At 42.5% G+C, this 24471-nt stretch overlaps 2 protein-coding genes across 6 annotated transcripts in view; both read left to right on the forward strand.

The window, feature by feature from the left end:
• The window catches only part of padi2 (peptidyl arginine deiminase, type II), a 119950-nt gene that overhangs the window by 63109 nt on the left and 32370 nt on the right, over positions 1 to 24471 (forward strand). Inside the window, exon 1 of one of the 3 annotated variants that reach the window (XR_013500542.1) lies at positions 1124 to 1252. The exons of 1 other annotated variant lie outside the window; for it this stretch is intronic. The gene's annotated coding sequence lies outside the window, so the exon portion shown is untranslated. One more of the 3 variants, XR_013500543.1, reaches the window with a different exon arrangement.
• On the forward strand, positions 1069 to 17725 carry LOC144509952 (uncharacterized). 3 transcript variants are annotated; one of them, XM_078239007.1, is made up of 4 exons: positions 1069 to 1111; positions 9622 to 9675; positions 12798 to 13608; positions 17005 to 17725. In XM_078239007.1, exons 3-4 carry the CDS (start codon positions 12814 to 12816, stop codon positions 17278 to 17280), a joined length of 1071 nt encoding a protein of 356 aa, XP_078095133.1. In that variant the 5' UTR covers positions 1069 to 1111; positions 9622 to 9675; positions 12798 to 12813; the 3' UTR covers positions 17281 to 17725. The 3 variants fall into 3 exon arrangements, with proteins under 3 accessions (XP_078095133.1, XP_078095132.1, XP_078095134.1); XM_078239006.1 differs by lacking the exon at positions 1069 to 1111 and adding an exon at positions 9163 to 9258; XM_078239008.1 differs by lacking the exons at positions 1069 to 1111; positions 9622 to 9675 and adding an exon at positions 9189 to 9258.

Genomic DNA, 24471 nt, shown 5'->3' on the forward strand with positions numbered 1-24471 from the left:
TGTGCAAAAGTGAGAACTTCTGTCTTTGTAAGTTCCTGCCCTTTGCCTCTTTTCATTAAGTGGCAGACAGAAGAACTGAACCTTAGATGGCAGCGTGGAAATGCCCAGGGCTGCATAGTTTTCTTGGAACCCACTTGAGTTACAGTGGCAGGTTTGTGGAATCCCTGAAAGAATGAACTGCCCAGATTTGAAAAGGAAACACAACTCTTTCTCATTTGTCTCTCTGTGTCTCCCCAATTTGTCCTCTACCTAAATGCAGTAAAATTATCCAGCAGACAATAGGCAGCTAACAGCACCTTGTTTATGCTCAAAAATTCAGCATCTAGCAAAATAACTCCTCAACATCAACAAATTATGTAAGTGAGCTGCTTTGCTTTCTATAGTGAGTTCAGTCTTTCTGTAAAGTTGCCAAGCCTCCAGGATTAGCTTGAAAATGGAAATCAATTGTGTGCAACCCTGGAGTAAAATCGTCAGGCCCCAAAAAAAGATTGTGGCCGCCATTTAGTGGCTGTGCTAGCCATGGGCGCAAATCCCGTAACGGCTGCTGAATATTGCGAGAGACCAAACACAGGATTTGCTATAACGAGATTTTCAAACGCAACCTTCCCAGACTCCCTCCAATGAAGCAATTAGGTTCACACCCAGGAAGGGCATGAGCCTGAATACCATGTATTGTAATATATTTAAATGTCATTAGCAGGCTTAACGCCGCTACTTCCGTCCTCCCCATATCATCCCACCGAGCGGTGTGATCTCACAACAGCGCGAATCATTATGGTTTTCAAAAATGAATACCAATCGTGAAAACGATGCCTGGAGCACACAGGTAAGTATAGCTCCGGGTGGTGAGAAACATATCCTGCCAGAAACCTGGAGTGAAAACTCAGCTGTGCATCTGGAGAGATAGACACCAGTTTTCAGTCTGAAACTGACGCTCTGCCGTTAATGGTTACTTTGCAGGTATCTTTCACACACCAGTATGTGCTAAGGTGTTCCTTCATTAAGATTACTGATAAACACAATTGAAGACCATCGGCAGATGTCTGGACAGGAATGAGAGGCAGACAGCAAATCATTAATAGGTGGAATGGTTGGTCCCACAAATCGCAATGTAAGGTTAATGAGGAGATAATGAAGGAAACAACAGCAATATTGTGTCTGTATTTCTCATCCAGATACAAATGCAAAACCTGTCAAAATTAATCAAATCCTGAACAATGAAAAGCTACGTAAAGATAATGCCTATGTGCAGGTGCATCATCATGATATAAAATGGAGTATAAATGTGTTCACATGTGAAAATTGTTGCATAACTATTTCAAAGTCTCTTTGCCTTTCTCTCAACAATTTATTGATTGGAACCAAGATGTCCTAAAGGAGGAATTGGGATTGGATGAAGAAGATATTATTGATATTCCTGTGTGGTTTAAGATGGTGGATTTAGAAACAGCCGGAGCATTTTTTCCGGATATGGTAAGTGAAAACTGGTGAGGGTGAGCTGCTTGAACCCAGTACCTGCTTGCAGCTGGTGCATTAAAGCAACCATGAGAATGCAACCTCACATACCATGGTGTTTACTCAACACCTCAGCAGCAATTGAGTCTTTCCTGGATGAATTACAAGCATCAAATAAGAATTGTTTTACCTAACTGTCAGAGTAAGTATTTGTTTGATCTTTCTCCTTCTGCACAGATTCTAACCCAGGCTTACCCCTTGTGTTTACCCCACTAATCTCCTAAATCTTGGGACACTGAGGGGCAATTTGGCATGGCCAATGCACCTAATCCGCACATCTTTGGACTGTGGGAGGAAACCAGAGCACCCGGAGGAAACCTACACAGACACGGGGAGAATGTGCAAACTCCACACAGACAGTGACCCAAGGCCAGAGTTGATCCTGGGTCCCTGGTGCTGTGAAGCAGCAGTGCTAACCACTGTGCCACCGTGCCACCCTAATTTATTTGTTCTCCTCATTTTGTTCCCAGCTTTCCCATCCTACTCCTTCAGATTTATGTTGTTCACTTTCCACTTGATCATCATTTATCTTTTTCTCCATCAACCTATAATTTTCATCATCTGCTATTGTCTTTCTCTTCCTGGGTTACCTCCTGGTTCCATCTCATCTCTTCTTCTGACTTTCTCCTCCCTGGTTTTCTTCTTCTGTCTCCCTCTTCATTCCCTTGCACTCCATTTTTAAAATTATCATTCCAATGGTTTAAAGGTGCTATTGAGGAAAAGCGCTCATTCTTTCCATGTCTCTTTTGGTGAATATGATAGTGCTGAGCAAATTCCTGGGCATTCCAAAGCCATTTGAGCCTCTGATAAATGGAAAACGTCCACTGGAATCTGCAGTGCGCTCAGCACTGGAACCACTCGGCCTGGATTGTAACTTCATCGATGATTTTGCTGCCTATCACCTGAATCTGGGTGAAGTTCACTGTGATTCCAATGTTCTTCGGAAACCATTTGCTTGTAAGTGGTGGGATATGGAGGTTTAATTGGCTATTACAATTGTCATAAGTAACAAAAACTTTGCTTTACATTTTATTTTGCTTTTGTGTAGCCTAGATAACAGGCAACCTGTTGGCAAAATATTAGCATGAAACATTACCTGGGCATTGGCATGTAACTTGTGCTGTTCACGCATCTCAAGTGCATCAAAATCTGAGTTCAGTCAGATTTTCTTAAAATTTATTGAATTTTTGAGACAAATAAACACCGCTGTTTGTATTCCTGTGGGTCTGAACTCGGATGTTAATTTGCAAGTGGAGCTTATTTTTATTTGCGCCAGTAAAGCACCTTTAACTCCGGACAACTTCTTAAAATGCTTCTCAGAGCTGTAACAAAAAAAATTATAATGGCACAGGTTGCATGCTAATTCCCTTGTGCTCAGTAGATGCTGACAACTGCGCTTTTCTTGAGGGCTTGAAGTATTGATTGAAAATTTTAACTGGAAAAGTGTGATGCTTTTTATACATTTCTGCTCATTATAGCTGAGCCTGATCCTGCCTTCACCTGGCATCTCTTATACACAGTTTTCAGCAGGATAACACCTGTGTTTAAAGTGTTATCTTTGTTTTCAAATGCCTCCATGGCCTCACCCCCCCCCCCCCCCCCCCCTTAACTCTGCAACATCCTTGAACCCTCAAGCTCTTAACACCTCAGTGCTGCATCAATCCTGGCTTCTTGTGCACCCCCAGTTTAAACCGTTCCACCACTGGTGACTGTGCCTTCAGCTGTCTAAGCTCTGGAATTCCCTTCTTGCTTCTCTGTCCTTTAAGAGCTATTCCTTTAACCAAGTGCTTGGTTTCCTGTCCTAATAAATCCTTATGTGGTTTGGTGTCCAATTTATTTTGATGATGCTCTTGTGAAACTCCTTAGTGCATTTTACTCTGTTCAAGGTGGTAAATAAATACAGATTGTTGAAACCCAGGTACATTTTACTGTTGTCTCAGCTGAGATCAGTTAATTCAGCACAAACTGGTTATTCAATTTGGAATCTTTTTGGTCTGTTCAACATTGTTTCCCAATTGGATAAGAGGAGCTTGTATAATTCCAATAGGTCAGGTAACCCAGTGGGTTGCTAAAAAAAATACACTTGACTTGAGTTTAAACTTAGTGTTCTCTGTGAGAGGTTTTCAATTTTATTGAAGAGAATTCCGAATGTGGAGTGCTTCCAAGGATCAATTTAGTCCTGGCTGGAACTCTTTTTATCTCCTGATGAAACTCCTATTCCAGGTCACAGAAAGACTTTGAAGTCCATGGCATTGTTCCTTTGTTCTCACTGAAGCTCCACAGCTCTGGCTTGATGCTTGCGAATGAGAGACATGGGCGACACGGTAGCACAGTGGTTAGCACTGCTGCTTCACAGCTCCAGCAACTTGGGTTCGATTCCCGGCTTGGGTCACTGTCTGTGTGGAGTTTGCACATTCTCCTCGTGTCTGCGTGGGTTTCCTCCAGGTGCTCCGGTTTCCTCCCACAGTCCAAAGATGTGCGGGTTAGGTTGATTGGCCATGCTAAAATTGCCCCTTAGTGTCCTGAGATGCGTAGGTTAGAGGGATTAGTGGGTAAATATGTAGGGATATGGGGGTAGGGCCTGGGTGGGATTGTGGTCGGTGCAGACTCGATGGGCCGAATGGCCTCTTTCTGTACTGTAGGGTTTCTATGATTTCTATGAAGAGAGCGAGGAAATCTCTCCAAAGTCATCACTGTAAACTGTAGCATTTCCACTTCAAGATAGTCCTGTTGGCATATATGCCATGACACCATCCAAGTGGCCTTTCCTTCAGATAGAGCTTTGTTCTTAATCTACACAGCACTAGAGTTCTGTGGTGAAACTGCTTTCCAGTAAGTTCGTCCATTGAGGAAAATGCTTGTTTCGTAAATTTTGCTGGACCATTGATAAACACAAACCTGCAAAAGAAGGTGACTGCAAAAAACACACAGAAGCTTTGGCAAGTTTAATATATCTTGGTTTAGGGTGATTAGAATAATAAATTTGGCATAAATGTACCCGTGAAACCTTCAAAGGGTTAATGTTAATTACAAGAAGTAAAGATTTGATCAAACTGTTGGCTGCCTTTTGTGTACTCAAATCTGTTCACCAAACAATATTGCTGTTCTAAGTCAATACAAACTGGGACAACATATCTGCCCAACAACATGTACTAGTTGCAGTAAGAAATCTGAATAGCCAGGGGCCAGAAAATATTGCACTTTGTACTGCATGTAGTGTGCACTGGCCGAATGCACTGTTGGCACTGTGTGGAGTTTGCACATTCTCCTCGTGTCTGCGTGGGTTTCCTCTGTTTCTGGTTATAGTGAGGTGAGCAGTGAGCTGTCAGGCGGAATTTTACAAGATTGATTCTAAGTGTCCAGTTAGCATGAAAATGGGAGAGTTTCTGATCCGTTTTTTGGGCAAGTTTTCACGCCCAATTTTATGCACTTAGTCATTGACAATATGGGCTAGACTGTTTTGAACTGCTGCAGGCTGGGCTTAATTTGCCAGCCAGCCTATAGAGGGAGCTAATGCACATGCGCAGACCTCTGATTCTGCACATGCACAATTCCAATAGCAGGGATCTGACAGAGAGCGAGCTGTCAGGCTCCTGCTGCTGAAGCCAGCCTGAACCAACCCCCACAATTTTGGGGGCCCACAGGCGATCATGAGCCCCACAACCATTCAACAATGCAGCCCCCATCAGCCCGTGCCACCAAGACCGATCACGCCCCCCTCACGATCTGATCCCGTTGCAGAGTGGCAGTGGGCCCCCCTTCCCCACCGATCCAACCCTGTTGCAGAGTGGAAGCGGCCGTCCTTTCAGGCCCTACTCTGTCAGACCCTGCCCCATCAGACCCCACCCCATAGGCCCCTTCCCAATTCAGGCCCATCCCCCATAGGCCGTGCCTCCTGGCACTGCCCATTGGGTAGTGCCAAGGTGCCTGCTGGGCATTGCCCAGGTGCCAGGCTAGCAGTGCTAAAGTGCCAGGCTGCACTGCCCAAGGGGCAGCCCTCTTGCCCGTGGCCTCCCCAGGGGGGGGCCTCAATGGCCTCCGGTTTCACCGGTGAGCAGGTGTTTTCCTCGCCAGAGAGAACCTCTCCCAGCAAGGCCACAAAGGCAAGTGAGCCCGAACTCACTAAACACATGTAAATTAACATTTCAATATATTTAAATAAATTATTCAGCCTCTTGCCCATTTCCAGCGAGAGGCTGAGTTCGTCAGAAATCCAGCTCTCATAAAATCGCGTGAGCCAAGAAATCGGGCGTGATCATGATTTCTTGGCTCTCACACGATTTTTCCAGCTCGCTGTGCCCATCGATGGGTGGGACGAGCCCGTAAAATTCTGCCCGTCATCTAGGAATGTCCCAAGGATAAAAGATACACATCAAATGAGGAATAGGAAATAACATTGAAAACTGATCAGTATTATTGCACAAGCTTCATTTTCTGCTCCCAATTTGCATTTCCTTTGCAATGAGGCAATCCAGTGATTGCATTGCATAATGTGTCCTTTGGAGAATTTCACAATGCAATGTTTGTTCCCTAAGATGAAGTTTCAGAGTTCTTGTGACTATTTTTTGTAAAGTGGTCTGCTTTGGTCATCCAGTTCAAATCTAACCTGGATATTATCTTCTAATTCTCTCAATTTTCTCCACTCCTCTCCTGACGGCACCAAATTATGCTGGGCTCCACAGACACCAGCTTTCCTTGGGTACCTCGGTGAAGTGGTCATCCTTCACACTCAAGTTTAGTGAGCATTATCTGGCTAGTGGAATATAGGAGGGATCGCACCCAAACTGATCTTGTCTTCACCACATGTCCACACGTACCTGCAGCATTGCCACAGGATAATAATCAGCATTGGACAGCCTAATGTTTTTTTCCTTACCGAGAAAACAGTACCACCAGTTCTGCTGCCTTAGTTGAGATCTCAATTCGCCAGAGACTGGGTACACAACCTTGGTCTTCCTGGATTATATATTTCGGGCAATCAACAAAGATGTTTACATTTTAAAGTTTGCTGTTCTCCCTTTTCTTTCCCTTTCCACCAGAGAAGTTTTAAATTCTCAGAATTTATTCTGTTATTGTGGAAATCCTTCTGAGTGCATAGAGATATCTTTCATGATGGGTACAAAACACAAGACTTAGCCAACACCAAGAAGAAGTTGTGATCTAGAATGCACCGTCTGAAAGGGTAGTGAAAGCAGGTTTGATAATAACATTCAAAAGAAAATTGGATAAGAAATTGCAGAACTAGGGGAAAAGAGCACAGGAATGGGACTAATTGGATAGCTCTACCAAAGAACTATCACTGGCAAGATGGGCCAAATGGTCTCTAATAGTGTATCATTCGATGATTTGAAGAAGCGGTGCCCAATAGACCAATTCATCACACTTTTTCCCACTAACAACAGCATCTTCCTGCAAAGACTCAACAAATTCCATGTCAGTCATGAATCCAGTTGTTAGAATTTCCTTAACAACACCAGACATGGATTCAAAACCCAAGTCAATTGGCAATAACAACAGAGAACTAGAACTATGAAAGGTTCTCTGCTTCAGAATAAGGAACAAAAGAATTAGGAGCGAGAGTAGGTAGTTCAGCCCTTCGAGCCTGCTCTGCCATTCTATATGATAATGGCTGATCTCCATCTCATCCTAACTCCCCTTCCCTGCTTTTTCCCCATAGCCCTTTATCTACCTCTTTCTTGAATCCATTGATTGATTGATTCTGCATCCACTGCACTCTGGGGCAGTGAGTTCCATAGACTCACAACTCTCTGAGAAGTAGCTTCTCCTTATCTCTGTCTTACTCTACAACTATGACATCTTGTCCTAAACTATTCTAGAAGAGGGAACATTTGGTTAACATTTTCTTTATCAATCCCGTTGAATATTTTATATACCTTGATCAAATTCCCCCTCGTTCTTCTGTACTTCAGCGAGTACAAGCCCAAGCTACTCAACCATTTCTCATACAACAGCCTCTTCAAACCTGGAATCAATCTAGTGAACCTCTTCTGAACCGCCTCCGGTGCTACCACACCCTTCCTCAAAGAAGGTGACCAAAACTGAACACAATACTCCAAGTGTGGTCTCACCAATGCATATACAATTGTAACAACACTTGTCTACTTTTATACTCTAGACCCTTTGCAATAAATGCCAAGATTCCATTTGCCTTCCTTATAACATCCTGCACCTGCATACCCACTTTCTGAGACCCATGCACAAGGACATCCAGATCCCTCTGCACAGACACCTTTTGAATCTGTTTCTCATTTAAATAGTAATTTGCCCTTTTATTTTTCTGACCAAAATGGATAACCTTGCATTTATCCACATTAAACTCCATCTGCCAGATTCTAGCCCATTCCCCTAGCCTGTCAATATCCATTTGTAAACTTTTTATCTCCTCATCACAGCCTGCTTTCCCACCTATTTTCATGTCGTCCGCCAATTTTGCTGTGCTACACTTTGTCCCTGCTTGTAGATCATTGATATAGATTGAAATAGTTGTGGTCCGAGAACTGAACCCTGCAGGATCCCACTAGTTACAGATCGCCAACTGGAGATAGACTCATTTATTCCAATCCTCTGCTTTCTATCAGTCAGCCAATCCTCAATCCAAGCCACCAGTCTACCCCCAACCCCTTGGGATCTAACCTTCTGGAATAGTCTCTTGTGTGGCACCTTATCAAATGACTTCTGGAAGTCCAGATAGATCATCTCCACAGGATTCCCGTTATCTACCTTGCTGGTTATATCTTCAAAGAACTCCAGCAGGTTTGTCAAACAAGACTTGCCCTTCACAAAACCGTGCTGACGCTGGTGAATTGAGTTTTGCTTTTCTTTACTATGCAGTTGGTTGGATCCCTGACTGTGTCAGACATGGCTATTTCCTCTGCTGGCGGAATGAATTTGCAGAGCTAAAATTATCTGGCAATGAATGCTGTTTTCTCTGCATACCTTTCCCTTTCAGGCCTCTAGTTTTCTATTGGTCCTAAAGGGAATTTTGGTTAAAGTTACAATGGGATGAAATCAATGGGATGAAAATAGAATAGATTCTGCAATGGGCGGACAGTCATGAAGACAAAAATGAACCTCAATATCTTTTTGATATAAAGTTAGATTCATAACTCTAAAGATTCATTCCCAAACTTCTATGTTTTTCTTTGTAGAAAATGATTGGAGGCAGCTGTCAAAGGAGATTTAGGTATGTAAAAGGAGAGGGATTGTTCCAGCCATCACTATTAGTCCATACGAAGTCTGAGGCACAAAACAAAAGTGTTTGTGCAAACCTGGACAAGGATAAGTTAAAGCGGGAAGCAGTGCAATAAATGATGATTTTGAAACAGAGAGGATCTATGAAGGAAGCAGGAACAGAATGTAGGGTGGAACATTTCAAGCTAAAGAGATTTAAAAAAGTAAAATTCAAAGAGCCTTATTAGTATCAATTAAATGGAGAATGGCAGGAGAGGTCGTCATTTAAGAGAGCTTTCCAAAAACAAGGTATTTTCCAAACATCTGATTCACAGAAATTGGCTTTGTACCAGTGAAATGTTCCTGGTAGTGTTTACACAAAGCTGACCAGCTGGGCACTTTCTCGTAATACTGTTAAATATTAATTACACTGAGTGTTTATGCACAATATTAGTTGAAAATTGCTGATTCAATAAACCCCAGAAGGATTAGTCTTATGCACTGTGCTGGAGCTTGTGTCAGGTGTATTTAGACAGGCTGTGTGGTTGTCAGGTAAGTGTTATATGATTAACAGAAAGGGGTGGAAGTATTTAAAGTGGGAAGTTGCACTTTCAGCAACAATTATATGCCCGGGCTAAGCTAATCCACAAATGATAACCTGTTAATGCACAATTTCATGGGGTCAATCCAATTGTATAATTAGCAAACCGTCCATCGCAACATTTGCTTTGTGTTACCTTAATGAGGCAAACAGAAAATCTGACTTGCAACTCAAATCTAAAAGGGAAGTCCAAAATCACAGGTTTGTTATAGTGCAGGAGGAGGCTATTTAGCCCATTATGTCTGCACCGGCTCTCCAGATGAGCAACTCACCGCAGCCTTCTCCCCATAACCCTTCACATTCTTCCTTTTCAGATAACAGTCTAATTCCCTTTTGAATACTTTGACTGAACCTGTGGCCACTTGAAGGTGAGCAGCTGCATAGTTATCTTTACCCGGTCGGTTATTTCAGCCCATATTAAAATTCAAAATGGAAAACATATTTGTCAGTTTTTGCTAAAGGTTTGGGGGATAAGGAGGAGGAAGCAGAAAAAATGCCAAGGAAACATGAAAGTAAATGGGGGAAAAATGTACAAGAACAAAACTATGGCAAGTGCCCTAACAGCACAGTGACTGACTTACTGTTTGTTACGTCGTATATGAACATGTGCTGCTGTATGAAATAATTGAGAGGAGGGTTTCCTATTCTGGAGGACAGTGGGTACACCTGGTCTGTCGGGAGAAGGTGGCTAGGTCAAACTGTCTATACATAACATATTTATGGATAAGAAAGACAATTCAGTCCATGAAATTCATCCATCCAGAGAGGTCCTAATGTCCTCTCCCTATATTTTACTATCCAATTATTTTGTGAAAGATTCCAGGGTTTCTTTCTCAGCTATTTTTTCCAGTAGTCTCTTCTATATGTTAATCACTCTCTGTCAAGGAAATTCCTGAATTTAGTTTCAAAATGTACTAGTTTGAACCTATGTCCCACCATCTCAATGACAATATGGCAAGCTTTGGGATGTTGCAAACGTAAATGCAAATTAATTATTTTCCCTTTAACACAACTCTTTGATTCTGCAACCCATATGAATAAGTTATATTGCTAATGAAGTTTTATGACTCCCAAAATTTCCTGACCGCAATACAAGTTTAGAGATGGATCATTTATTGTTTAAGTTTTTTTCACTATGAACTCTGACCTTGTATGCTAGACATAGTTTAGCTTTTAACTATTATCAACTCCAGTCTGTTTAAATTGCATTTACTTCAGGGTTGCTTTTCAGTTTCCCAATCAGATTCCCCGTTTACCTACAGCTAAAACATTAACTCTTAAAACTAAAAGTTATGTTCTAAAACATATAAACTTTGGGCCAGATTTCTGCAACGCTAGTTAGTAATTCACCTATGTCAAGAACCCTGATGATGTTAAATGTTAAGGTATCCCAAAACTCAGAGGGTAACTTGGAATACTGGTTCTTAGTGGTGTATATTTTCAATTTAGTATGATGTGAGAAAGATATTGTTATAAAGCGGAGGTGGATGCCCCCTCTGTGAACTAACACCTAACCACTCAAAGAGGAGTACCTCGCCTCATAATCTGTAAAAGTGAGTGTGAAGTGGTACGATCTGCTCTTCAGCAACTTTTAGTGGTTAAATCAAAATAACTCCCTGATACTCTCTCTCTAAAATCAACAAGTAACAATTTATTTATCTTAACAGTGAACAAGTTAACTAAACTATTAACAAACCAAATAAAACAAGATTCTAATGGAATCCTGTTTAAATAAATACAATTCCCACCTATTAAGAAAAAGAGAATTTAGTCACTCTCGCAATTACAACCAGGTTTTGCGTCTTCCGGAATATTCTGGGCCTTTGCTGTTGATTCTTCTGTCTGGAACTTCTGTCTTCTTTGGTAGTTTTTCTATTGAGATGAGGCTTTGGGCTAAAAGCTATGAGCTATGGCAGTTGCTCTCTCTCTCTAGAGCTGAACTAACAGTTGTTACACTGGCAGATTGCAGTTGCTCTCTGCTTTTGTCGCACAACCCCTTTCCTTTTATACCTGTGATGACATATCAATATTCCCCATAATATGATTGGTCCTAGGTTGCCAAAAACATCAAATTTAAATGTAATAGATTCTTGGTATCTAAGTGCCTGATTCAAATTTGATTGGCTGAATTCAAAAATTCAAATGCCTGAAAGCCTGTTACCTTGGTAACCCTGCTGCTTGGCCTTTTGATACAAATGTTTCACTTTTGGGTTCTCTAACACCACCTTTCATCAGACAACTTTACAAACACCAATCCAAAATTACTCTACTCAACTTTGCAACAATATGCAAACCAGGAAAGAACAGTCTTGTCTTGTTGTGATCAATTAATAAAGAATATTTATTAACATAAAATAAAACACATGACAATAAAGACTATAATATACTACAACAGTACACCTAACTACACTAATGGCTATACATGCACAGTACACGTGAAGTTACCCCTTGTTCCCAACTACTCCCTATGTTTCCTGATCTCTGAAAAACACCCCTTTTTTCTCAAAGAAAATCCAATATTATATAACTCAATGAACTAAATTTTCCAGGTTTGGGAAAGTCATCTTCAGTATATAGCATAGAGATTCCTCTCTGTTTGAGTTTTGATTTTAAACAGCAGAACCTGCTTTCTGTAGCTGGGTGTGGCTATGATGGTAGCTGTTTCTCTACCCTCTTCTCCAGTTATCATGCTATGGATATATATTTTTTTCCCTTTGACGTTACCCACTCTGTGGGCCAGCTTTTGGCATTCAAATGCCAATTCCCTTATCTCTCCACTTTGAAGTCACCTCTTCTATACACCATTGTTTTTCCCTAGTCACTTGGGTAAATATTAATTCACATCTCAAAAACACCCCTCCAGACAGCTTTACTTATCAGTTCCCTTTTATCACTTTTTTATTGTTTTATCTTTATCCTAATTAATTTTTAATCTCCTTTTCCTTCAATTCTTAACAGCCATCTTTGTCTTTCTGCTATTAGTATGAAAGTAACAACTGCAGCTGGGACCTCTCTTATCTATGATTTATATGGATGTATTTCTTAGTACTTCATAACATTAAATTACTGTACTTCTCTTCAGTAATTCTCTTGTTATCCCTAAACTAGCTTGCCTGCAGTTAATGATGATAAGCGATTTCTCTTCAAGTCAGATTATCCTAGTTTAGTCATTTTCTCCTATTTTCTCTATCTCTATAATCTCCTACAGTCCTCCAATCTTCTAAGAATTCCGCATTCCCCCAGAAGAGGATTCTTATGCACCCATCACTCCCTTCTCTCCACCACCACTGGCCCTGCCTCAGTCAAAGCTCTGGAATTCCTTCCCTAAACTCCACCTCTCCCCCTTATAGATGCTACTTCAAACCTGCCACTTTGACCAAGCTTTTGGTCATCCTTATTCGGTGTTAATTTTTGATTGATCATGCCGCAGTGAAGTACATTCTCTTATGTTAATGGTCATATGTAAATGTTGTTGTTTTTGTTTCTATAGGAGTGAGAGAAGGGCCATGTTGTGGAAGTTCATGATTCTCACCCTCCTGCCGATTGTTGAGGGGCTCAGCCCCTGTCCAAGTGTCTGCACTTGTAGATGGACACATGATGACCTAACAGTAGACTGTGGAAGTGCAGGACTCAACTTTCTTCCAATTGATATACCCAAGCCTGTCAAAATCCTGAAATTAAGAAATAATTCAATTCAGTTAGAATCAAATTCCTTTAGGAATACACCTGATCTTCAAGTCCTCCATCTTGAGATGAACAACCTCAGTTTGCTCCCAAATGACCTATTGGCTTGGGTTCCTCAGCTAAGAGGGCTTTATCTCTTTGGGAACAATTTATCCCACTTACCAATAGATATCTTCAACAATGTTACAAATCTGGAGTATCTCCTTCTTAATGCAAACCGGTTAGTCAATATCTCCGATCAACTTTTCTTCCCTCTGAAGAAACTCAAGACACTAGTTTTGTCCAACAACCATCTCCATGTGGTTTCGCCACATATTTTCCTGGGTTTGAGATCATTGAGAGTATTGTCTCTGGCATTCAATCATCTTTCCATTCTCCCAGCACCACTTTTTGAACCATTACAGAATCTCAGAATATGTGCTCTCAACAACAACAGACTGGAGTCCTTGCCTGAGAAGATCTTCCATAGTCAGCGAGACCTGACCTGGATAACATTAGCAAATAACAGCCTCTTGGAGCTGCCCCCTAAACTTTTCAGTCGCACACCACTCCTCAAGCTCTTTCTCTCCAGCAACCAACTGAAGAGGCTGCCTACAGGATTTTTGCACTCGTTAAAGGTGAGATGCAATGATTTGACATTTTTAGGCTTTCTCTGAAATATTCAAATAAAGTGGACATTGTGGCAGGTGAGTTATTTTCAACTGTCTCTCCACCCACTCCATCCCTACCAGATGAAACATACTCTGCTTGGATGCTGATAAGAAAGACCCCTGTTCTCATTCTCTGGAAATTTTACTGCTGCTGATTTTAGCGTTGCCTGAAGTGAGAACTTCAAACATGCATTGCTCATTCTTTTTGTTTTGTTGTGGTGAAGTCAAACATCTCGGAGCCTCAGGTATGTTTCCGATCCTTTATTCAAGTGAACACAGTGAAGACCTGTGTGGGCATGTGGGGTAGAGGTGAATGTTGACTCCAATCAGGGTGAGGGTTGGGGAGGAGCCCCTGAGACCTCCGTGGTGGGCTGGGCGGGGAGGTTTATTCATGTTCTTAGAAATCTTAGAAACCCTACAGCACAGAAAGAGGCCATTCAGACCATCGAGTCTGCACCGACCACAATCCCACCCAGGCCCTACCCCCATATCCCTACATATTTACCCACTAATCCCTCTAACCTACGCATCCCAGGACACTAAGAGCAATTTTTAACCTGGCCAATCAACCTAACCCGCACATCTTTGGACTGTGGGAGGAAACCGGAGCACCCGGAGGAAACCTACGCAGACACGAGGAGAATGTGCAAACTCTGCACATTCTGTTCTGATCAGGCCGCCCTTTAAACATAGTGCCCAATCTCTGTGCAGCCAGGTTTTGCTGGTGTGTTTAGGCCCCGCTCCCCCCTACATGACAACATGAATCATGCCCAGCTGATATTTTTTGACAGTGTGTGGTAAGATCTGGAGAGAAATCTGACCTGTTTCTCACACGCCGGGCACAATTTTACAGTGAGGTCGGGGAATTTGGTGGCCAGCCAAATCTCCATTCACTGCAGCGGGATGGGAAAATGGCTCTGGGTGAACAGTGATAAGATTCTGGCTGCTGTTTTTCTCACCGCAACCAACATTCTGCCAAATTCTGGTCAGATCGCCCCCATTTGTGTTGCCAGCAGTTGTTGTCACAATAAGTGCTAAGTGTAGGGGTGGGATTTTACGGCCTCGCTCGTCCTGAGACTGGAAAATCCCACCCCTACATTTAGCACTTAGTCAATGGACGTTTCCATTGTCCATCTGTCGCTCACTCCGATTCTGTGGCGGGCAGGGCGATGGGTGGACGGAATGCCAGCATAGATCTCCTGTCTCATCAAACTGAACATTTTAGTGGATGCCACCTATTTACCTCTAATTATTGGGTTCATCCCTGCTTTGGCTTGTCTGGACTGTTTTTTGTTGTGTCCCTTGTCTAGGCTCACATATGCCAAGTATCTCAACAGCCCCCACTTCACCCAATGCCTTTTCACAGTTAAAACTATTTACTACTGAACTCTAACAGTACATTCTAACAGTATATTCTAACAATACACACTAACATTTTAAATAACAGGAGGATTATAATGTTATGACCATAGTAGATGTTATTTGCTGAACGGATCCCAGAGGGAAACCTATTTTGTTAATCACTAATTTTTTTTTGGAATTTTAAAAATGCAGAGGAAAAGCTACTGACCCCAAAAGCATAGAAGTCCAGTAACACATTTAGTACTTTAAAAATGAAAAGATTTATTAACAAGGAAAAAAAACATATGTACGTAAGATTAAAGTCACACAGTTGAAACAGACTGACCCATTTGGTCAGAACACACTCTCTTGACAGCAATTCCCTTTTAGATTTTTAACTCTAAAAATCCAGTAATAATACCCAAGGCAAGGAACTGCTGTCACTTTAATAAAGATAGAGCGCTTGATGACTCAAACACTTCCACCTTGATGTGGAAATCCAAAAGAAAGGTTCAGGAACAAACTTTCTGAAAACAAAGACTTTTCTGGCTTGAACCAGGTTGGCTGCTTCAAATTCACAATTTCACACTTTCTGCCAGCACAGATCTAATCCCAGAACATTCCTGCCACATAATCATAGCCACCCCAATTCACTAAACATCTCGCCTTAATTTTTTTTCCCCCTTTCATCTCAGATTCCATTTGCCTCAAACACCTCTTTGAACTCAACTTTTCCAATATATAAAAATCTTTCACGTTTTCCTATCTTGTCTCTACTTTTGAGTCAATAAAATTTAATACACCTTCCCCTGTTTATCTATGAAACTTTTATGAGTTGTGAAAGATCCTTCTCATTTCAGAACTTTGAAATTCAATAGCTGAAAAGCCAGACCCCCACTTATCTTATAATGCAAATTTTAAATCCAACCTAACTTTTATACCTGACATTACCATAACCTCTTATTACAAACCTAACATTTACCTGTTTATCCCTCAGTTCCCACAGACAATCTGTCTCTATTAATCGTTGCCCAGTTTAATTAATCATGGACATACACACAGCCTTCTTTACAGAATACCACTATATTCCCAAAATAAATCCATCATCACAGTACTATGCAACATACTATATATTATCCTCCTAAGATGGAGCTGAATTTACGCGGTGCTGTCTTTAAGTCCACCAAGTTTAATTTTTTTAAGTAATCTAAACTCTATCAGAGATGGTACGGCACGGTGGCACAGTGGTTAGCATTGCTGCCTCACAGCGCCAGGGACCAAGGTTCGATTCCCAGCTTGGGTCATCTGTCTGTGTGGAGTCTGCACATTCTCCCTATGTCTGCGTGGGTTTCCTCTGGGTGCTCCGGTTTCCGCCCACAGTCCAAAAGACGTATTGGTTAGGTGCATTGGTCATGCTAAATTGTCCCTCAGTGTACCCAAACAGGTGCTGGAGTGTGACGACTACGGGATTTTCACAGTAACTTCATTGCACTGTTAATGTAAGCCTACTTGCGATGCTAATAAATAAACTTAAACTTAATAAACCTAATAGCTTACTTGCTGCAAACTACACTTGTGAAGCAGCTGTCTTCTCTGTGTTGGTTCCATGAGTGCCATGTTTCTCGAATGATAATTATCCAAACTTGAGCTTTCACAATGCAGTCAGGTAAAGATGAAACCAACCAAACTTGCAGGGGTTTCCAGCAGGGGTGACTGGACATTGACCCATTACCCAGTGCACTGAAGCCAACTGTGCTGCGTTTAACATCACCCCGGCTTCAACCAGCTAACTCAGCACAAATCGGTGATTTAACTTGGGACTTTCTTAGTTGTAAGTCTCAGTTTAGTCACTGAATGAATTTTCTGCAAAGTAAAAGCAGCCACAATGTCATCTAATCAAAATATCTTTACAGCTTAATATAACAAAATGGTTTAACAGGCAAAAATTCAATCAAGTGGTTTGGAGTTACATGAGGGAGCTGAAATTCATGTTCTAACATTTACATCATATATATTTTATAGGACCTTACTAACTTGGAGCTACATGACAACCAGTTGGAGTTGGTGCCTGATGGAATATTTGAGCCACTGGGTAACCTCAGTACAATCAGATTAGATCAGAACCCCTGGAGGTGTGACTCTGGGAATAATTACCTCCGCTGCTGGATTAAACTTCACCAAAACGTTGTCAAAAGTAGGAGCATCAGCAGACCGGAATCTGTGATATGTCACACACCAGAGCATCTGACAGGAAGTGCCATGGTAAATGTGACAGACAGAGAGATGGGCAGATGTTAAACTTTGGAACTTATTACCACCACATTACTCAACCAGGTCACTTCACAATCGCTTTAATGCCGAACAAATATTCCTGCAACAGGAACAAAGCCATGTTATACATGTAGCTATTGTACTTTCTGTTACAGAATAACACCTTCAGTATCACAGTCTAACCCTTATTGTAGTCCAATTGTTTTAGTTGCTTTAGCGATGAGATACTTTTCATTTTCAAGCCATCAAGCATTCTCAAGTTGGTCAAAATATGGTTAGAGTAATGTCTCCCCTGGGACATCTCAATCTAAGACAAGTGTCTGCACCAGAATAACATTTTTCCAGTTTATGTACACTGTGTTCTACTTGGCATTGCTTCTCCGCTAAGGATCATCTTATATGTCCTAAAAATGTCCAGAAATGGACGTTAGAAATCAAGAAAGCAAATGTTAATAAAATTCATCAATTCTTATTTTAATACAAAATTCCTTCCTGTTCGTAGAAAACAAACCATGCAGATCATAATAAAAACAAAAACTGCTGGAAAAACTCAGCAGATCTGACAGCATCTGCGGAGAGAGAAAAACATACTTAATGCTTTGAGTTGAATATGGTTCTTCAGAACATCAGACATGAAGGCTGTAAACCCAGAAATAGCTCATTAAGGGAGTATCTCTCTGACCTGTATGAAGTCCTTTGACAGTATGAACCTGAGAACAAGGGAGTAAAAGTGTGTCCGAGTATAAACAGTTAAATAACTTGGTTGTCAACAAGGATGTCAACATGCTGCATGAGGTGATTGCTGCCAAAAGGGATAAACTCTTTTAACATCGGTTAGTTAAATCAAAAATGTTTCTTTAAAATCAGGAAACTATAAAATGATTCTTATTTACACTGAAACCAGTTCAGTAGTTTTAATAGCAGAAATTGCAAGATTCTTTGTCTAGTGGGTATAGAAGGGGTCTCTGTAACATAAGAGAGTGTGTTTCTGATAAAGGGAGCGAGGTTACAGAAGTCAAGATAGTATAGCTGTCCAAACAGATATAAGTGTTTGGCTAAGATCAAGTGTAGGATTAAGCCCGAGATCAGATGTAATGTATTTTCTTGTCAGCTTGGATCTTGTTTGTCTCTCTTGTGGGGACTATGACTTGGGTTCAATTTAAATTTGAATTGGTTTTTGGAGCATGCAAGGATTAGGGGCTTGCCCGAATCACTCTGCGCATTGGCTTTGTAACTCTGAGAAAGGAATACATTTTTTTTTAAAATGTGTTTCATTTAAATGAAATACGCTTCCTGAGATCAAGGAAAATGAGATTTAAGTTTACGAGTTCATGCAGCATGTTGATTTCCTCCAGCTCCTGAACTTAGAAAACACAAAGACCAGCTGGCCACCTATGCGGGGGATCAATTGCAGATAGAGGGCAGCACAGCGACACCAGTGACTTACATGCAGCAGTCACCTTGACTTCCACTCATCATTGTATGGGGACATGGACCTAACCTTATGGGGAGAGATTGGCTCCTATGCACCAGACTGAACTAGCTGAAGATCTACATCAACGGGGACAAAGTAGAAAGGGTCGAGAGCTTCAAGTGCTTAGGTGTCCAGATCACCAACAACCTGTCCTGGTCCCCCCATGCTGACACTATAGTTAAGAAAGCCCACCAACGCCTCTACTTTCTCAGAAGACTAAGGAAATTTGGCATGTCAGCTACAACTCTCACCAACTTTTACAGATGCACCATAGAAAGTATTCTTTCTGGTTGTATTACAGCTTGGTATGGTTCCTGCTCTGCCCAAGACCACACGGAACTACAAAACGTCATGAATGTAGCCCAATCCATCATGCAAACCAGCCTCCCATCCACTGACTCTGTCTACACTTCCCGCTGCCTCGGCAAAGCAGCCAGCATAATTAAGGACCCCACACACCCCAGACACTCTTCCACCTTGTTCCTTCAGGAAAAAGATCCAAAAGTTTGAGGTCACGTACCAACTGACTCAAGAACAATTTCTTCCCTGCTGCTGTCAGACTTTTGAATGGACTTACCTTGCATTAAGTTGATCTTTCTCTACACCCTACCTATGACTGTAACACTTCATTCTGCACTCTCTTGTTTCCTTCTCTATGAATGGTATGCTTTGTCTGTATAGCGGCAAGAAACAATACTTTTCACTGTATATTAATACATGTGACAATAATAAATCAAATCATCTTCAGGCTGGGCACAGGGGGGGACTGTACGAATTCATCAATAAGTAGCCCAAGGTTTTTCAAGAAGAGCTTGGAAGAATAAGGGGAGCCAAAGCCAAGATCTACGTCAAACCCAATTCTACGCCCATAGAGTGAGACCAGTTCCACACTCCCTACTGGCGAGAGTCCAAACTAGAACTCCTGGAAAAGCTGAGCATCATAAGACCCATACAGTTTGCAGAGGAGGCTGCACCTGTTGTTTCTGTCCTCAACCCAGAGAAGTCAGTCCAACTGCGTGGAGACTATAAGCTTACAGTCAATAGAGTTTTTAGAATTCACAGATACCTGGATTGAAAACGTGTATGCCAGTTTAACTGGTAGTCAAGCATTTTCAAAGTTCTACACGAGCCATGTATATCTCCAACTTGAATTAGATGAGCCTTCCCAAACGTATGTGACAATTAATACACACAAAGTCCTATATGAATGCATCCTTTGGGGTCTCATCTGCATGTGCCATTTTTAAATGGGTCATGGAGAACATACTCCAAGGATTATCTCAGGTAGCAGTGTATCTGGACGATGTCTTGGTCACAGGAACTTCAGAATGTGAATACCTAGCGAACCTGGAAGAGGTCTTATGGTGATTCTCAGAGTCAGGGTACACCTGAAAAGAGAAAAATGTGTCTTCCAAGCAAGTCCAATGACCGACTTGGACTATCGGATGGATGGCAAGGGCTTTCATCCAGTGGAGGACAAGATGAGGCCACTAAGGAGGTGCTAACTCCAAGGAACCCCATGGAATTGAAATCCTTCCTGGAGTTAGTGAATTATTCCAAATTTATTCCAGGGAGTTTATTCCGAATTTGTCTTCTTTGCTGGACCCCTTGCATACCCTACTATGGAAACATTAAAGGTGGTCTTGGGGGGGCGCCACAGCTGGAGGTTCTCAACAGCATTAAACAGCAAATTTTGTCCTCTAATTTATTGACCCATTTTGATCCCAAAAAGGATTGTAACTTGACATGTGATGCCTCCACTTGCGGGGTTTGGGCAGTAATGGCACACTGCTGGCAAGATGAAATAGAGAAGCCTATTGCATATGCATTTTGGACCCTCTAGGATCTGAACAAAGGTATTCCCAGATCGAGAAAGAGGGGTTGGTGGCTGTCTTTGGTGTTAAAAAATTCCATCAATAGTAGACACTTCATCATAATGGCTGATCATAAGCTGTTGCTGGGACTTTTTGAAGAAGACAAGGCAAAACCCCCATTGCCTGTGCCCAGATACAGCATTGGATCTTGTTACTGGTGGCTTATGAATACCTCATAGCGCACCGCCTGGGACCAGGATAGCTAATGCTGATGCATTGAGTCACCTGCCTTTTCCCAGAAGCCCAGCTTTGTTATAAGCTGTGGAAGGGGTGGTGATGACACAATTTTTTGGACAACTTGCTGGTGTCTGAAGGCAAATCAAGGCCTGGATGCAAAGGATCCAGTACTGTCTAAACTAAAACCTATAGGGGGCAATCTTACCAAAAACATTCTACGTGCCGACCGAGTGTGAAAACAGGAGAGAATTGCACCATTTTTTTTGAACAAGTTAAAAGTCGAATCTTACCTCACTCTGTGAGAAAAATAATGCAAGATCAGTTTCTCGCCAGCAGGGGGAGGGAGCGGGGCCTTAGCTCGCCGAACGTTTGCAGCAGAGGATGCAATTGCGCATGCTCAGACCTTTGTGTTCTGTGAACACAGAGATCTGTCTGCCTCCCCTAGCTACTGCTGACCTTCATGGCTGATCGCCTCACCCCACTGTTGCCAGGCTCCGCGGCTGACCATCCCCCCCCCCCGCTATCTTGGGGCTCCGCAGCCGTTCACCCCAACCCACACAGACTGATCACCCCCTCCACCCCCCCCCCCCCAACCCGGCCCCCAGCATGGACCGATCAATCGCCCACCCATGACCGGCCAATCGTATTTGCAGAGTGCACAGCATCTCCCCCGATTGGCCTGCCCCTTCAGGCCCCACCTCCTCAGACGCCACCTCCTTGGCACTGCCCATGCCAAGGTGCCAAGTTGGCATTGCCCAGGGGGCACCCCCTCCCCTGTCCCGACCTCACGGGGGGCCTCAATGGCCTTTGGTTCCACCGACGAGGCCATCATGACAAGTCCCCATTGATGGGAACCATACATGATCCCCGCTGGTGAGGACCTTCACCGGCGAGGCCGCAGAGGCAAGTGAGCCTGGACAATTCCATCCCAGCCTTACTAATAATATTCTATTTAAAATAGAATTTAAATATTGAGATCAGCCTCATACCCTTGTCAGGCACAAGGCTGATTGCGCCAGATATCCACTGCCAGTAAGATCGTGAAGCAAACCCGATTTCTCAGCTCTTTCATGAACTTACAGTCTTGCCCCACCCACCGACCAGTGGGGCGAGATGGTAAGATCGCCCCCATAATATTACATGGGGTATTCAGAGGACAGCCCTCAGATGAAATGAAACAATATCTGATGTTGAGGATGGCATCATCCTCTGGGGCTCCTGTACAGTTGTCCCTCGCCCAGGGCGACATCCAAAACTTATGGAATTACTCCATAGCAACCCTGGGATTTCAATTATGGAAATGCTAGCCAGGAGCAACATATGGCTGCCAGCCTTGATGCAGATATCACCGACTTGGTTAGACTTTGCGAGTCATGCAAAGAAAATCAAAAACTCCCTCCGTCAGCCTCCCCATATCCATGGGAGTGGCCTGGTAAGCCCTAGTTGCGAGTGCATGTAGACTTTGCTGGGCCTTTTTTGGGCTCCATGTTCTTAATTATGGTTGATGTGTTCTCCAAATGGTTGGAGATACATCGCATGAGTTCTACTACTTACCATGCAACCATTGAGAAACTACAACAAAGTTTCTGCATGCATGGAATACCTTAAGTCCTGGTTTCTGACAATGGCACTGCTTTTACTAGCATTGAGTTTCAGACCTTCATGCTTTCCAGTGGAATGAAAAACATTAGGACAGCACCCTATCGCCCATCACCGAATGGGTTGGCTGAATGGGTGGTGCAGACTTCTGGCATGAAGAAGCAACCTGCAGCATCCATTGAGACCAAACTGGCATGATTTTTATTCAACTACAGGACTATCCTTCACACAATGACAGGAATCGCTGCAGCGGAAATTGTTAATGGGATGGAGGATCTGAGGCAGGTGAAGTGTACAATTATATGGCCAGGATTCATTCTGGGATTCCACCCACCCAAACCTGCTTGCAGTTTTACAGTGGCATTGGTAGATCTCATACAGGAAGCCTGCCAGCCTCCATTTGTAGGTTGGTGAGCAGATGATAGATCAAGGGAAGAACCTGAAATTGACCCCTGGGGGCAGGGGGGTGTCTTCTGACTGGGACTGCCCTCTGGTTGCGGCCCAGTGACCTCTGGACTTCCTTCTCCCCCGCCCCCCAACTTATCACCTGAGATCCCAATCACCCCCTTTGCGACCACCCAGGTCTTCCCTACCTTGGCCCCTTGACCCCCGCCATTTACCTTTTCTCCAATTCCTGGCAAATAACTGCAGTGCCTCTCCTGGCCACTGCAGCGCTGTTTCTGGAATGACTGGAAATCTGTTGACCAATCTGATTGTCTGACCGCTATCCAAGACGGGACTTCTTCTCAAGGACGAGTAGAAGTCCTGCCTTCCTGCCCATCAATGCCAAGCCGCCATCATTCTGAAAGTTCTGGCCCAGGTGTTCAGATTTCTCTTTAAATGTTAATAATCCTTAACTGAGCCATAATAAAATTGAGGGCTCTTGGCAGGATTTTGAATCTACAGACTAATGTGAGATGAGCTGGGAAACTGACTAAGGCTCAAGCAAACAAGATGTCACAGTGAACTTTTATTATATCTATTGAGACGGAGTTATGACATAGTCAATTACTGAAACTTTTCTGGAGATGGAGGACTTATTCCTGCACATTTTGCAACCGTTAGCCAGTTAGGTTAATAACAAAAGCAGAAAAGTTGAAGTTAAGAGTTAAAAGCAGGGTTTAAAAAATCAGAAATATTTGAGGCAAAAGCCCAGTGTTTGGGATTAGAAGAAGAGTGATGCAGGTAGAACACAGATTGAGCTGGCTACTTATCAGTTGCAGATTAAACAGTTTGAAATGGAAAGTGAAATGAAAAACTTTGAACTTGTAAGAGAGTCAACAGAAATAGAAATGTGTAAACTTGAAACTGACCTCCAGAGAGAGAAGCAAGCAAGGGAGGAAGGAGGGACCGAAAGGTACAGAGCTTCAAAGAGAGAAAGAAGTCAGATAGTATAAACTGGAAAAAGGCTTCAATTACAAGGTGAAAGAGGATGAAAAAATAAACCAAATGTAAATATAGCTTTAAGTTATAGTCAAGAGGATAGCAAGAAGGGAAAGGGCCGATTCTCTCCAAAGTGGTCCAGGAGCTATTGTAGATAAGGGTGAGTCAAAAGACCGACTTGTTCACACTGTCACAAAATTGGACATGTGAAGGCAAATCATTGGAGGTTAAATCAGCGATGGGAAGTTCCACACAGGGAAAGTTACATCAGAAAGGGAACCTTGTGAGAAACCCACTGCTTCTAATGTTCCTTCAGTGGGACTAGATAGAGATGTGAAGAATTATGAAGGATTTATATTTGATGGGAAAGGTTTTCTATGTTTGTCCAAGGAAGGACCTAAAATGTTTGTTATTCTATGGAATACTGCCTCAGTTCAAAACTTGTTAGCAAAAGATTTAGATCCTTCAAACATCGCACTGAATAAAGATGTATCAGTAAGGGTTATTGATGGAAAGCATGTACCTACCCCATTGTGAAGTGAATTTAAACTGTGCTTTGGCAAAGGGCTCTATTGTTGTTGGCACTGTTTCTAAATTACCCATTAAAAATGTAGATTTTATGTTAGGAAATTATATAGCAGGCAATAGCACTTGTCCACAATCCAGGGTAGTATGCCACTGTGAGTAAAAACTCCAGTTAAAGAACAAACT

The sequence above is a fragment of the Mustelus asterias genome, chromosome 22 (assembly GCF_964213995.1).
Source record: "Mustelus asterias chromosome 22, sMusAst1.hap1.1, whole genome shotgun sequence".
In the NCBI taxonomy this organism is placed as follows: Eukaryota; Metazoa; Chordata; class Chondrichthyes; order Carcharhiniformes; family Triakidae; genus Mustelus; species Mustelus asterias.

Coding starts and splice junctions, on each gene's coding strand:
- LOC144509952 (XM_078239007.1), top strand. CDS start 12,814: ATGTTGTGGAAGTTCATGATTCTCACCCTCCTGCCGATTGTTGAGGGG. Junction 13,609..17,004: donor GATTTTTGCACTCGTTAAAG/GTGAGATGCAAT, acceptor TATATTTTATAG/GACCTTACTAACTTGGAGCT.